At 38.8% G+C, this 16,208-nt stretch overlaps 1 protein-coding gene across 1 annotated transcript in view; it reads right to left on the minus strand.

Annotated features, from left to right (window-relative positions):
- The window catches only part of IGF2R (insulin like growth factor 2 receptor), a 79,247-nt gene that overhangs the window by 11,366 nt on the left and 51,673 nt on the right, over window positions 1–16,208 (minus strand). Inside the window, exons 31-41 of the mRNA XM_060753672.2 lie at window positions 15,638–15,828; window positions 14,263–14,389; window positions 13,850–13,975; window positions 10,640–10,911; window positions 7,971–8,183; window positions 7,714–7,863; window positions 6,144–6,305; window positions 5,086–5,293; window positions 4,558–4,704; window positions 3,176–3,413; window positions 158–294 (exon numbers count right to left, since the gene is read on the minus strand). Coding sequence (XP_060609655.2) covers window positions 158–294; window positions 3,176–3,413; window positions 4,558–4,704; window positions 5,086–5,293; window positions 6,144–6,305; window positions 7,714–7,863; window positions 7,971–8,183; window positions 10,640–10,911; window positions 13,850–13,975; window positions 14,263–14,389; window positions 15,638–15,828 — 1,971 coding nt within the window. The remainder of the gene's footprint in view (window positions 1–157; window positions 295–3,175; window positions 3,414–4,557; window positions 4,705–5,085; window positions 5,294–6,143; window positions 6,306–7,713; window positions 7,864–7,970; window positions 8,184–10,639; window positions 10,912–13,849; window positions 13,976–14,262; window positions 14,390–15,637; window positions 15,829–16,208) is intronic.

Raw genomic sequence — 16,208 nt, forward strand, 5'->3', positions numbered from 1 at the left:
ATGAAATATGAATTTTAACACAGGTTTTAAAATTAAAAGTAAGGGAAGATAATAAAATACACTTTGCATGGAAGATTTTCAACAGATAAAGACTAAAAAGTCTTTCATTGTGTTCCCTCTCCCATTGTAAGCAAGAGCTTCAAAATAATCACTATACCTGTCACATTCAGTTTCTGAGTATGCACTAATCCCAGAACCTGCACGGCTCCATTTGGATTTTTTCGGCAAACACTTGCCTGTTCAGGGCAGCCTGTGGGACCTTCGTGGACTCTCTGACAGAGATTCATGTAGTAACTAATAACAAAAAAAAAAAAAAAAAAAAAGGAAAGATGCAACCCAGCACTGCAAAATGAACAGGCCTATAGAAACATAATATATTGATATGAAGCAATATATTCTCACTCCTCAAGCAAGAAAAACTGTCAGGTCAACTATAATTGGAAGTTTAAATTCAGCATATATACAAGTTGATTCAGGAAACTTGGGAAAATTACACTGACTGAGCAACCTTGCATAACTGCACTTATTTTACCAATTTATTCTGGCTACAACTACCTTGGCAGGTGTTTAAAATCCCATTCTCAGCCCTGGAAATTTGATTAAGCAATCTTTCTGCCATAAGAGATTCAGAAGACAGTTCATACACATTCTGAATTATATCTGCATGGCTATTGAGAAAACCAAACATCATACCCAATTATCACTGTTTATGCGCTTATATGAGTCCACACACATGAGAATATTCCCATTTATTGCCTTCAAGATACAATTCTGTTGTTTAAGAAATTTTCCAGAACATGTCCTGTTATAATTGTGTAAAGACTGTTCTTTCAGAGAAAAATTGGTGCAGGAACACCTGCAGTACTGGGGAAATGGTACTAGGAGCTATCTTTGGCCAGAACAATGCACTTTGCCTACCTTGCTCTACATTAAATGAATTGAACATTTGCAATTTCTCATACAATTTCCCCTTTATGGCTCCCATAAATTCTCCAATGTAGCATAGGAGTTTCAGTGCTGGATGAGGGACTCTAGAAACACAGAGTTCAAATTCTCTCTGAGCAAAAGAAACAAATGGATGACTTTGGGCAGATTGCACTCCCTTAGCTTTAGAGCAATGGTTCTCAACCTGTAGGTCCCCAGGTGTTTTGGCCTACAAATCCCAGCCAGTTTACCAGACGCTAGGATTTCTGGGAGTTGAAGGCCAAAACATCTGGGGAACCACAGGTTGAGAACTACTGCCTTGGAGGAAGGCAACAGCAAACCTCTTCGACCAAATCTTACTAAGAACACCCTAGGAGAGGGTTGCTGTAAATCTGGGGCAACTTGAAGCCATAAACAAAAAAGAACAAATACATCTTAGTCTTTTTCTGAATTCTTCCCTGCCTAGTAATTTCTTGAATTATTTCAAACTTGGTACAAGCAGTCCCCAAGTTACATCCAACTGACATAAAACTCCTAGTTAAGAACATGGGTAAGACAATAGAAAGTGACAGGAAATCTCCCCCTAGGAAGGGAAATCCACTCCTGGACTCTGAAGCTTTCTCACCAATCTTTGTTTTCACAACAAGCCATTTTTTTTTCCAAAATTCAATTATCACAGGGAGAAAAAATGGGGTGAAATCTTCTAAACAGAGGCATAGACAGCAAAGCAAACATTACAGGGATTTTAACCCTTCTCTTTGCTATCCAAATCTTCTATTTATTTATCTACATTTGCCCTTGCGCTGTGCTACTCTGCTGCTGAGTACGCATGCCCAGTGTGGAACACATCTCACCACACTAAAACAGTGGATGTGGCTCTTAATGAGACATGCCGCATTATCATGGGGTGTCTGCGCCCTACACCACTGGAGAAATTACACTGCTTCGCCGGTATTGCACCACCTGACATCCGCCGGGAAGTAGCAGCCAATAGTGAAAGGACCAAGGCAGAGACATCTCCAGCTCATCCCCTGTTTGGGTATCAGCCAGCACATCAACGACTTAAATCTAGGAATAGTTTTCTAAGATCTACAGAGACACTCGCTGGAACACCTCAGCAAGCGAGAGTCCAAAAGTGGCAGGTTCAAACCCAGAACCTCAACTAATGGCTGATACCAGATGAGAGACTCCCCCCTGGGCACACAGAGGACTGGGCAACTTGGAAGGCGCTGAACAGACTGCGCTCTGGCACCACGAGATGCAGAGCCAACCTTCAGAAATGGGGCTACAAAGTGGAATCCACGACATGCGAGTGTGGAGAGGAGCAAACCACTGATCACCTGCTGCAATGCAACCTGAGCCCTGCCACATGCACAATGGAGGACCTTCTTGCAGCAACACCAGTAGCACTCCAAGTGGCCAGATACTGGTCAAAGGACATTTAATCAACTACCAAACTCATAAATTTTGTATTCTGTATTTTGTATTTTTGTATCTTGTCTGTTTGTTTGCTTTGTTCTGTTAGAAATGTAATATAAATGACTGGTTGCTGATGACTCGATAAATAAATAAAAATAAATAAAATAAATCTACATTTGGATGAAGTTACACTTAAAAATGCACCTGTGCCAACTTACATAAAATTCAACTTAAGGACAAGCCTACAGAACTTACCTTGTTCAAAACCCAGAGACTGCCTGTATTCTAATAAGGCCTGGCCATTGCAAGAAGCAAACTGAGCAGCACCAGCAGTACTGGAATGCCTCACTGTGTACCTTTCAGGCCTGTGCTTTCACTATTATTTTATTGATACCACATACATAGGGACTAGAAATCACTTAGCCAAAAGAAGGCAAAATAGGTCAGTAGGCCTTGGTTAAGAATGTAGGAAATTCAATTCTTTAAGAAATTTTAACAGCTTCCTAAGTGAATAATACATATATAATTTAAATGTGTTTTTAACTGTTGTTGACTCACTTGCTCCCATTTTAATAAATTTTTACTTTTATCTCTTTTACCCTTGTCATGAGCCACTCTGGGAGAAAGGCAATAACAGTCATAAATAAATACACAACTTCCAGCTGTGCTTCCAAAAGAAACTATTCTCGACCCACTAATTTCAATGTGAAAGAACCACCTTCCTGAGGCCAGATTCTATTATCACAAGACTGAAAGCCACCTACAAAACGTGGAAGTTAACTTCCATGTTTTCTAGGTGGCGCTTTCCATTAAAATTCTAAAATACACTCACGATGAGCTGTCTTTGTCAGCAAAGACCCAGGATCCTGTGAGGGAGGAAAGCACTCTCAAATCATAGGTTTTGTGCTCCTGAATAAACTTGCACTCCATTTTCCTGGGTGGGCAGACAACTTGTGTTTTCCATTCAAATGTTACAGCACAGCCAAGTGTCTCACTCAAAAGCTGAGGGCTCCCATTTCCAGCATTGTCATCACATTTGAAAATAATTGTAGATTCTCGATGTCCGAATACTGCAAGACATGAACATTTATCATCATAAACTACTGTAAAAACCTATTTTCTGTAGATGTACAGTACAATGCCAATATCATATGTTCCACCACCACCACCACTCCAGCCTGGATATTTGAAACCTCAGATAATAGCAAACTGTATATTCTGACTGTACTGGAGGGCTTAGAGAGGCCTACAAACACTTCCGTTAGGCGGCGGACTATCCATCTTTGAAGATATTGAAACAGAAGTTGGATGGGTATCTTTCATGAGTGCTTCATTTGTGTATACATGCAAGGAAGGAATCTGGGCCAAATGAACCCTATTTTATTTTTTTATTTACTATGCTTCTATACCGCCATTCTCAACCCGAGGGCAACTTATGGCAGTTTACAAAATGGCACAATTCGATGCCCACAACAGTACAAAAATAATTTAAACATTAAAAACATTTAACACAGGTAAAAAAATTCATTACAATTAACATCAGTAACACAATAAAAACCGTAAGTCCTCTGCGTAAGTCCTATAGTCCCATCCAACTCTTAAGTTTCTATGATTAGGACAATAAAGAACTATAGATATGTCTATGTGTTCCTGGATACCATATCTGTATATAATGGTGTTCCTTATTGCATTCTGATTCAAAATTGAATAAACCCATTTCTTCAATGATCTCATCTTAAATCTGTTCTCCATGAAGTTTATTTTTCAAGAAACCACAGGAGTTCAACCATCTGTTCCTTACCTCTGGCACTGTCAATGTATGCTCAAACGATATATAATAAAAGTTATTATAAACTAGGAGAGGGGAATCCTTGGACTAAAGCACAAATACAAGATATAGAGATTCCCCATCTGTTCATAATGTTCTTCTGTTGCAATCTAAAATCACTGGTCAAAGATGAAGTGGATATTTAAGTCCCATGAAGCTCTGACTTGCAACTGAGTTCACTTTGCGTACTGTATATTTAACGAGGAATGGGGGCAAGGATTACATCTGTTTGTGCCAATATAATATGAGTAGCAATTCTCATAATGTCTGAACATTTCCACTTCTTTTCCTCTGGCTGCTGCTAGACATCCAGTTACCAACTTGTTCCGACCCTATGTAAAACAGATTTTCAGTTTAACCCACCGGAGAGAGCAGGACTTGCTTACCATTCCCACAAAAGCCCCACTTGTTGTCTTTATCCATGTTTTCAGTTGTGGCACACCATGGACGCTCATGGTCTTGTCTAATACAATCGGAATAGGATTTACCCTTGTACTGGAAAGGGAAGACACACACTTCACCCATTTCAGTCACTGAAAATAAAAGGAGAAAAATCAGAAACATGTAGAGGGAAGGAATGCACCTCTCACATAAACATGGTAATGTGACATAAGCCATTCTTAACTATACCATATACAGAGGCATTCCTTTTGTAAAGACACATCCATATCCACATTTCTAAAAGCTGTATCTAATGCATTTTGGGAAAATTAAGTCTCAAGATCTCCATGGAGGAAGACCTCATGAAAAATTCCTATCTTGGCCTAAGTTACCTCTCTAAACGGGAAAACTATGTCTTCAAAAGAACTGCTGCATGGATGTCAAACAAATAATCTTACAAACTGCTTAACCAAAATTCTGAATAATGCAAGAATTGGAAGTACTCCTTTAGTAGCAGCTTTAAGAAGCCTTACCTGGAGGACACATATCACCACCCTTATACTGCAAAATGACAGCTTCGTCTTGATGCCGGTAGTCCATTTTCATTTCATTTCTGTTGCCAAATGAGGTAGCCTTGTTGCCAGAGACCAAACATACTGCTGCATCTTTGCATTTTCCTTGGGGGACATCTGCTGCATTAGAACAGACCCCTAAATGGTAACTCCTGCTTCCAGAAAGGACCTGAATGCGCAAGCAAAGCCACACTGTTAACCAAATTGTAAACAGGACAATACAAACTGCCAGAATATATTCATACACTGATGTTTAGTAACTCTGGAGCAGAAACCTAGCATGACATGGCTGTCATTTTGGTTTAACACTTTAAAAGCAGTGATTTAAAAACACTCCAGGTGTTTTGGACTTCAACTCCCAGAAATCCCAGTCATCTTACCAGGTGTTAAGAATTGTGGGAGTTGAAATCCAAAACACCTGGAAGCCCAAAGGTTGGGAACCACTACTTCAAAGGATCAGCAAAAGATTGTACAGTGAAACCTACCCGGCAGTGACAGAGTTACTATGGTTGTTCTTTGTGAGCAGATATTGATGTTGGTTTCAAGGGAGAAGAGCTTTTCAAAAAATGTACTACTAAAGCTGTGATCATACTAACTTAAAAGAATGTAATATGCTCCAACATTGCTCCCATTTAGCCCCCCGGACTGCCTCCTGCATTTCTCCTATTTCAGCTAAGGAAAACACAACATACTTCAACTTGAAGCTTCTACTCTAAAAAGGAATCACGTCCATATTGTGGGAGTACCTAAAGAAATCTTCAGAAATGAAGATGTACACAACAAACCTATAAAGACACATACAGCACCAACTGCAAATTAGAAATATTTTGGGAGGGAGCACATTACCATGGTTGGTATACAACAGATCAAGCAGGGATACCGACAGCTTGTATCATGCACAACATGTGTAGTACTACTAACTTACAGAATGCAGCTAATACCAACTCTTTCTTTTTCATGATAGTGAGAAAAATTAGTCAAAGTATACAGCTCCTTTATTTGCCAAAGCAGCACATCACCTTGTAAGATTTTCCAGAAAGGCTTGATAAGTTGAAAGGGAAGTGCAATTGCTCATCAGTCAGAGAACAGCCGGAAACCTCCACTTTATCAAGGCAGACAACTGGAGTGCTCCATTCAAATATATATTCGCAATTGGATTTGCCTATCATTTTGGGTTTGCCCTGTTGACAAAAAACAAAAAAGGAAAGAAAGTGGTTCAGGTATGCCTTATCAAGAAATTCAAAATAGTATAATCCATGGTTTTAGAAATTAAACATATGCTAAAGTCAATGAGTTCTATTACATAATCTTTGTTTTAACATGTCTTCCCCATTCTACCTAGTTCCCACATATCAGATAGAATGGCAACTCCCAGAACTAGCCCCTCAACTGGCACAGTTGGCTGACAGATTCTGGGTATTGTACCCTAGGAGGTTGGGGAGGACTGTAATAGGATGGTACACTTAACTTCAGAGGTCTGTTTTTCTGTCACCTGATTACTAGAGGCATTAAAGAACGTGTGACTACTGTAGCCATACGGGAAGAGCAGTGCTGCTACTTTTCACTTCAGCATGCCTGAAATTATAATTAATATTCCCTATATGACTAAATTTCCTATTACTGGGTTTTTATTGTAGAAATTCCCATGCCAAAAGGGGAAAAGGGGAGGGGGCAAATGTTGTGTTTTCACACCAGTTTTGCAAGGAGAAATTCAGAGAAAAAACAAAGGGACTGTGTGTACTATGGTTTGTGCTCACACCTAAGAAACCATCTGCCACAAAGTAATATACTGTATTTCTGCATAATTTGCAGATTCCTGAATTACCTGTTGCTTTATAAGTGAGTAAGATCAGGATAGTTGCAATGACTAAGTCTTCAATACAAACGTATCAAAAAAGGCACTCTAAGAACTGAAGTTTTCACTCAAAGATTCAGAACCAGATCTCTCCTCCTTATAAGATTCAAAGCCTTTTCTCATTCTACCCCTCTTGCTGTCACTACATTTATTACATCAGTATTGTTTCTGTAGCCCCCTTCTGTCCCTCATTCATCATCAAACATTGAAATGCTTTAAACCAGGTCTACTATTTGACCTCTTCTAATCAGAATGCAACTAGTGCCTTCAATAATAATATTATGTAGGCAATAATTTTTTAAAGGTCAACTTCAACAAATGTCTTTACTTCTGCAATTAAGACCAATTTGAACTAGTTCTAAAATGTGTGGGGAAAATAAGAAGTTGTACACAACTCAATAGTAGAGGATGGGAAATCTTAATTTCTGAACTTTAATGTTGATTTGGGATGCAGATTTCAAGGAACAATAAGAGAAACAAACAGGGCTCAGATCTGGATTAGGCTCCAAACCAAACTGGAAAGGTCCATGAATAGCCCTAAATTGCTATCCCTCCGTCATGAAAGAGTAATGCTCAGATAGTGTCTATAAATTGAGGGCCTTGTACCAAGACTCCTGCAGCAACAAGATCTCACAAATTAGAACTCTGGAATTTTCCTGATATACTTCTACAATTTTGTCTCCAAAACAAAACTCTTTCCCTCAAGCCTGTCAGCAAAGAAAGAGAATTCTTACCAAATTTGTTCCTCTACTGCAATGAAACACGATACGGGAGGAATAGTTGAGGCTTCTATCTTCTGGACAAGGAGTGTTACTTTTGTAAACAATAAAGACATCTTTGGTTTCAGCATTCAACTTGGGAGGGCCAACAATGCGACCAATATCCTAAATGAAAAACATTATTATGTGAATTGGTGTATTTTAACATAGCAGTTATCATAATGGTTTCATTTGTCATCAGCTGGTGTATTTATGATAACAAGAATACTTACCACTGGAGGACTAGCAAGTGGGACCATGCAGGCAGCTACTCCAGGTGGACAATTGACACCTCTGATAGGGTTCAGAGGTTGACAAATGTTTATATAAAAATCTGGACTGAGGTCAGAAGTGTCAGATGAGACATATGCCTCGTAGGAGCCAGATGGGTGTATCAAAGGAGAAAGGTCAATTATTGTACTGTCATTCTTCACTGAGCATTCCACCTGTTTATGAGGCCAAGGAAGGGAAGCAAGAAGACAATTCACAAATCAGAATGTCTGAGAATCAGCAAGCAAAACTGAATAGTTTATGAAGGTCTTACGACCTTTTCCCTCTATCCGATATGATACTGTGCTATTTTTGTTTCATCCCTGCTTAGATCTTCATTTGCTTTGTTGCCATGCTTTTGTACCTTTCTGTGTTCTAAATTAGATAACATTCCTCAATAGCAAATACCAGTAAAAGTCAACACAAGTTCAACATGGCTGAAGAGGTTATCTTGCAAATCCCTCAACAACAAACCAGGAATGAGCTTGCAACATTGCCTAGGAAGAAGTCAGAAAAGCCATCAACCAACCTAGAAATCCCTGCTGAAATCTTTAAAGAAGGTGGGCTTGAGCTGACACAACTCAACAAGATCACTGAAAAAATATGTGTGACCAAAAAGAACTCCCTAGCAAAAAGGGAGAAAGAACGAACTGTGGAAACTATCAAAACTCCCTTTTAACCTCTGTTGCAAAGCTCTTCCCAAGAATCCTCACAAACAACCTTCTACCTATTTCAGAAGACATCCTCTCTGAATCTCAGAATGGCTTCCACTCCTCCACAGGAACAGTGGACATTATCTTTATTGCACGACAGCTCCAAGAAAAATACAGGGAACAAAATCAACCTTTGTACAATGCATTCATCCATCTTGCAAAGGCCTTTGACACAGTGAATCACAATGCTCTGTGGACCATCCTCTTGGAAATTCTGATAAATTTGTGAAATGTTGCAGCTCCTCCGTGATGGCAACAGTCTTGACAGCAAAAGGGCCCATTTAAAGTGGAACCAGGTGTCAAACAGGAATGTGTTATTGCCTCAACCTTATTTTCCACCTTTATAGCTATGATTCAACAACTTGTGGGAAACTTCCCACCAGTGTGGAAATCATCTATCAGACAGATGGCAAACTGTTTAACCCCAGCAAGCTGAAAGCCAAAAGTAAGGTCACAACAACTTCTGTTACAGAACTCCAATATGCTGATTATAATATAGTATGTGCTCATTCAGAGGAAGACCATTTCAACACCTTCCCAGGAGCCTATGAAAAACTTGGCCTCTCACTGAACATCGAGAAAACCAAAGTGGACCAACTAATCTACCAGTATGGACCAACCAATCCCTCTGGAATGCCAGCATTAAAGCTTCATTGTAACACTACAAAATGTTGACCATTTCCACTATGAAGGCAGCCACTTTTCCACAAAACTTGACATCAGTGTCGAAATACAACACTGCCCAAGCTCTGTGAGTGCAGCCTTTTTAAAAATGAAGCAAAGCATTCAAGGATCAGTTCTTTCATAGGGGTACCAAAACACTTGTTTATCAAAGTATTGTCCCTCCAATTCTATTGTACACCTGGGAAACATGGACTTCTACAAACATCACTCACTACTTTTGGAAAGATTCCATCAGCATTAATCTCTGAAAAATCCTACAAATCTTTTGGAAAGACAGGCAGACAAACATCAGTGTTCTGGTAGAAGCAAAGGCCACCAGCACTGAAGTGGTGATCCTCCTCCATCAACTTCGCTGGACCAATGCGGAATAAGTACTGAGAACTTGGAAGCCCTGGCCCTCAAGAGTTCTAACTGGAGGTCGGCTGTTCCCAACAGTGCTATGGATTTTGAAGAGGCATGAATAGAGGGTGAAAGGGATAAATATGACAAGAGGAAAGTAAATCCTTGTCATAACCACCTTCCACCTGGAAATCTTTGTTCTCACTACAAAAGACCATGCAGATCTGGAATAGGAGTCTACGGTCACTTATGAACCCACCTCAAAGACTCCCATTGGAAGGTGATCATACATGGTCACAAGTGATTGCCTATGATGACTGACTGAATTCTAGTCTAAGTCAGCAGTTACATCATTTTAAATATACGGGTCAAGACAAGAAAAGGTAACAGTTTTCACTGGCTCTTCTATCACAGGATTTAAGCTACTGCTTCGAGATCATGTTAGTTTCTAATGATGAAGATTTATTTCCTAACACACAATACTGCATTAACCTCAGATTAAAGAAGATCTCAGTTCACAATTAAAGCTAATTTTTCCCCCAAACATAGATGTAAGACTGCGAAGGAGGAATTTCAACTCTACTCAAATCCAGGACCTGGCTTCCATTCTCTTAACACCAGATAACATCATGTCAACTTTGAACCATCAGCAGGAAAGACATAATTTGCCAAGTATTTTACCAGCTTCTAACAACTTCAGTTCCATTGTTTTCTAATCAGAAAGTATCAAGGTATTCCAATGGAAGGAATCTTTGAGTTCTATATTATCACAAATTTCTGTAAAACTGGAGTAGCATAACACTCACTTTTTCTAACTTCAAATGTCACTGGCAAGCAATGCTACTATTAAGTTATATTTGTTCATAGAAGCTTGATAAAACTGCCAATTTCCTTACCACACTCTCTTCTTCACAGGCTATAGCAGTGTGCCAAGAGAAATAATAAGCACATGTCACTTCATCAAGAGAGACAAGGACAGGTCGGCTTCCAGGCCCAGCATCAGGTTTACACACAAAGCTGATATAGCTGGTGTACTTCAAACTGGAATCAGTAGGGCACGGCTGTCCTCCTTCATAGACAAGCTTCAGAACTCCATCCTCATAGGTTACAGTTTTATTCAGTTTTCCCGCATCAACCAATGGCTGATGACCATCAGTGACACAAACACCTGTCAACAAATTCAAGAGTGCAGGTGTATTTTTATTAGAGTCATTAGCAAAATGTGTCCCAATTATTTTACTTTGTATATCACATTTCACACTTGTTATTGAGTTGTTTCGTAAGTATATCCTGATGCTATTTGATTGTTTATTATTTGAAGGGCTTTATTACGTTAGGTTTCTCAGGCATTAGATGTTTGCCGATCTTTTATTGTACACCACCCTGAGTCCCTTTTGGGAGATAGGGCGGTATAGAAACAAATTATTATTATTATTATTATTATTATTATTATTATTATTATTACAAGTGGCAAGTGTTGATTCATCTAATTCACTGACAGGATAGATTAGTGTAACCAATACTAAAATAACTGATGGCATGTCATCTTTGATTCATGGTAACCCTATGAATTAAATAATTCTAAAATACCTTGTTTTTCATACTCCCTCCCTGCTCCTGCAAACTTGGATGCTTCCCCTTTTCCTACTGAACCAAGCACTTTAAACTTTTTCTAACAAGTCAAATTGCCTCATGATCTTCATTGTTTCAGCTTAATCATGTTGGCTTCTAAAACAATTGCTCTAGGATGTAGTTATTTGTTTTTTCAGTAATCTATGATACCTGCAGAACTCTCCTTCAGCACCATCTTTCAAATGAACTCTTCCTGTCATTTTTCTTCACTGTACAGCAAAGAAATATGATGGCATGAGTAGTTCTGTCTTTGGTATTAAAATGTATATTTATGAGGAATTTACCCAGCTCCTTTATATCTGAACTTCCAGGTTCCAATCTTTTGATTTCTTCACTACAGTCCCCATTTTGAATAATGACAAGAGTGAGGGTATAGAAAGCCACTATTTCTTCTCTGAAGTTACATAAATCATATGTGGCAGTTTGCTTTCTTAATGTTCAACTATAACTCTGTGTTTGAACTTTCTTCCTTGATGTTCCTAAACAGTTCAAATCTCTGCTATTTTTGTTAGTAGTATTGTCTCATTTGCGTATCTCAAATTGTTCATGTTCCTTTCTAAAAGTTTCATGCCTTCTTCCTTGGTATCTACTAAATTATTTTTCCCCATCTAAATTATATAGAGAGAGTGATAAACTGTCTTGACTCTTTTGCCAACTGGAAACTATTCTGTTTCTCTATAATCTATCTTGGCAGTAGCTTCTTGTCCTGAGTACAGAGCTTACTTATCAGGATAATCAAATGTTTTGACATCCTCTACAGTAAACCATCAATGGCAAAAAATGCTATAAAATCTTCAGCATCATTTTGCTTGTATGAAGTTTAATGCAATGGTCTGATAGCTTCTGCAATCCCCATTGTCCCCTATCTTTGAATCAGAAACGTGCAGGGTTTCAAAAAGATGGGCCCAATTTGAAATTAGTATATCTCATCAACCATGAACCACACCCATGAATGAAACTCTAACCACTAGGAAAGGCGGGGCAGTTTCCAATAATTTCCACCCAATGCTGCTCACATTGCACAAACAGCCCCTGATCTTAGTCATTCACAAGATGGCAAGCCCTCAACATAAAGCCAAAGAAAATATTCTCTATTTTCAGAGTAATTTTTTTAATTTCCTGTTCAAAATGGCTACTAAAGCTTGATAACCTATTAAACTGTTTGTAACTTTTTGTGTAATTAAAATATTATGTCATTGTGAAATATACTGCAGTTAGAATGTGAATACATTCTGTATCTGTAGCCTGAAACAGTTCTATTAATCTATTCCTGGTGATTTATTTCTCCCAAGTACTCTGAGAATGCCTTCTATTTCCCTTTCTAAAAACTACGTGTTTGTCAGCACAGCGTTCATAATTATTGAATGTGTCATCCTTTCATCTCTGCTAGATAGTTCTTAAGTGTATTGGTTCAACTCTCTTTTTTTTCTTCATAAGAGGATATGCTCCTATGTGGCTACATAGCATCCCCATTCCGGGTTTGAATGATCATTTGATTTTTCAGGTCTTCTGGAAAGGTATCTTGTTCCACCACTTTTATCGTCTCCTGCTAAAGCAAGAGTCAGCAAAGTGTGGTTCATGGGCAATTTTGAGGCCCAGGTAAGTAAAAAAAAAATATTCCTAATTTTTGCATAAAATGTTTATTTCAAAATACCCCCTAAAGCCCCCAACAGGCAAGGGTGGGAGAGGGCATTTCCATCATTTTTTCAGACTCCCTATCCCCTTTGATTCGAGCAAGTTTGCACCAAAATGTTATCTAAAGCACAAGGAGGCAATTTTCTATCATGTTTGGAGGCTACCACTAACCAATTTAGATCTTTTTGAAAATACAAAGTGAACAGAAAGTGACTTCTGCTTCCTTCTTGTTTAAAAAGGTTTTCCTGAGCATGAAATCGACCAAGAAAATCCAAATGGGGTCCCCTTTGCTCAATGTTGGAGTAACAAAAAATTCAGCATTAGTAAAGGATTTCTTGAATGCTACCTAGACATTTACATGAATGTTAGCAACCGCATGCAGCATTCACAGTGGACTCTATAAAAAACACATTAGCTGCATTTCCTTCATTTAAAAAATCAGCCTGTTTAGCAAGCTTTGTAAGCGCTGATTTATAATCAGTAAATGTTTGGTTTTATATGTCTGAGTTCATGTAAAAAAAATCCTGATGGAAATGGGTCACAAAACAATTTCTTATGTGGAAAAGGGTCATGAGTGGAAAAAGTTTAAGAACTCCTGCCTTAGATAGCATTTGAGGGCTAAAGAGGAACATTTTCTTTTTGTGATAGTGGGTGTAACCCTCCAAGCTCTTGGGGGTTAATGTGCCCCCTTACTCTTCTATAGTTTCCACCCCCTTTCTAAAGTGAAATATCAGCTTTGTTTGACAGTATCAGGGATTTCTGCCTGCCCCACAGAAGTATTTTCCTTGACAGTCCAAAAAGACATTGAGCAAGCTGCTCATTGGTTACACTGAGCTTACCAATTCCACTACCGCACAGATTTCTACCCTCATCACAGACACTCAAGTGGAGTGTCCTGGATCTCTGCATGTCAGAGATAGTGTAGCCATCCTGTCTCTTCAGAGGATTAAGGTCAAAAAGATGCCCTGTAATGAAACAGAAGAGAAGGAAAACAGATTAGCTTTCCAGTAAAAATATTACTTAAGATAACTCTAGATGGAAAAACAATATACATTCAAGAATCACATAATTCCAATTGTATTCCTTTCTCTGTTGCCCACATTTTGAAAGAAGAGCGAGTGCTGCACATTAGATAAAGAAACCACATTCAGATCAGGCTGGATTTTCCTTTCAGTGGTGAACTTAAGATTCATTATTGCTCTCTCCCTACTCCAACTATCAGACACATATACAATATATATCCAAAAGTTACCTGTAAGAGGGTTGGATACTGTGCAATTATTGTGCACATTACTCTTCAGAGGACATGCTGCCGCTGTGAACCAGAGGAAAGTATATTCACAGTCCTCAAGGGCTGTTATAAGTTCTGGCTTAGAGTCCTGAATAAAAAAAACAGAAAAAGCATCTTGAAGAGCTGATGTTCCTATACTGAAAAACCCAATCTTGCCATATGGGAAAAGCAGGAAAAGGAGACAATACAGGCAGTCCCCAAGTTACAAACATACAACTTACATACAACTCAGTGTTACAAATGGGAGTGAAATCTATTCCTAGGAAGGAAAATTCACTCCTGGAAGAGTTATCATCAGAAAGAGGTATCGCTCCACTGAGGCTTTATCACTAATCCTTGTTTCCAGCACAACCTCAAATCTTTCAAAATCCAATGATCATAGGAACAGAAAACAAGGTGAACTCTTCTGAAGAGGGGTACAGTCAACAAAACAAATGTTACAGGGGTGTTGACACTTTCTTACGCTTATACTACAACCAAAACCATCTTTTTTTTAGTGGGAGTTTCACTTTAAAAATGTACCTGTTCCAACTTACATACAAATTCAACTTAAGAACAAATCTGCAGAACCTATCTTCTTCATAACTTGGGCACTGCCTGTAGTGGCATCTGAGGAACAGTTAAACTTCAAAGAAGATCTCATTGCACCAAATCTGGACAAAGTTTTGCTTGTGTTTCAAACACAAAACATTCATCTAGGTATCCCCTATATATCTTCAGCTTAATAAACAGATGATGTGAGCTCTATGCTGAAAATTGTAGTTTCAAACCATCACCACCATTGGGTTGCTGTGAGTTTTTCGGGCTGTATGCCCTTGTTCCAGAAGCATTCTCTCCTGATGTTTTGCCCACATCTATGACAGGCATCCTCAGAGGCTGTGAGGTCTGTTGGAAACTAGGCAAGTGGGTTTATATATCTGTGGGATCTACAGGGTGGTAGAAAGAACTCTTTGTCTGCCTGAGGGAAGTGTGAATGTTGCCATTGGCCAGCTTGATTAGCATTGAATAACCTTGCAGTTTCAAAAGTCTGGCTGATTTAACACCACTACCTTATCACTTTTCCAGTTAGAACTAGGAAAGAATTCTATTCAGCTTCAAAGAGTGCTGCTACTCAGTGTTGGTAAAATTGGGCTACACAAACTAGGAGTCTCACTGTTAAACCTCTTATCTACTCTTACTCCTAGAATACCAATAATCACCACCTGATTCTGCCGAGAGGCAAATAATATTTTATTTTATGTAAGGCAAAAAAAATTGCATTTATTTTCTCCCAAGAAGTTATGTAGCAGATATTTACTTCAAAATTATACAATCTTACCCACTAAAGTATACTTACAATTCTACTTTCATCACACTTAAAGCGTATTATTGTAGATTTCTTCCGGATCTGATCTGGACACATCTCCCCGTTGATATAGGTAAGTACAAGTACGCTGTTTTCCTGTCGCAGTCCCTCACCTACTTCACCCATGCTTACGTGGTTAGAGCCATCCACAAGGCATGCTGCAGCATCTGGTGGGCAGGAACCTAAATTTGGCATCAAATGTGGGACAAAAACAAGCATTTGGTATTATTTCAATTCCACCACTCCCCACACAGTAATTCACTGTGTTTATTTTCCTCTAACAGTGTGCTGAAATGCTTATTTGCTACCTACAAAACAAACAAATCTTAAGAGGGTGTCTTCTGCCAAATGAAGTTTTAAATGGTATCTTCTCAGAAATGCACATTGTGGAATTCTATCCCCAGAGATGCTAGCCCACCACCTGCATTTAAGGCTTTTAAAGGCTTGTTCTCCAACTGGTCAGGCTTTCAACTCCTCAAAGCCCTAGAGATAGCAGAGTCAATAGTCATGGACTTTGAGAGATGGTAACCAAATTATCTGAAAAGATAAAGGCTGTGTATTT

The sequence above is a fragment of the Anolis sagrei genome, chromosome 1 (assembly GCF_037176765.1).
Source record: "Anolis sagrei isolate rAnoSag1 chromosome 1, rAnoSag1.mat, whole genome shotgun sequence".
Classification (NCBI taxonomy): Eukaryota; Metazoa; Chordata; class Lepidosauria; order Squamata; family Dactyloidae; genus Anolis; species Anolis sagrei.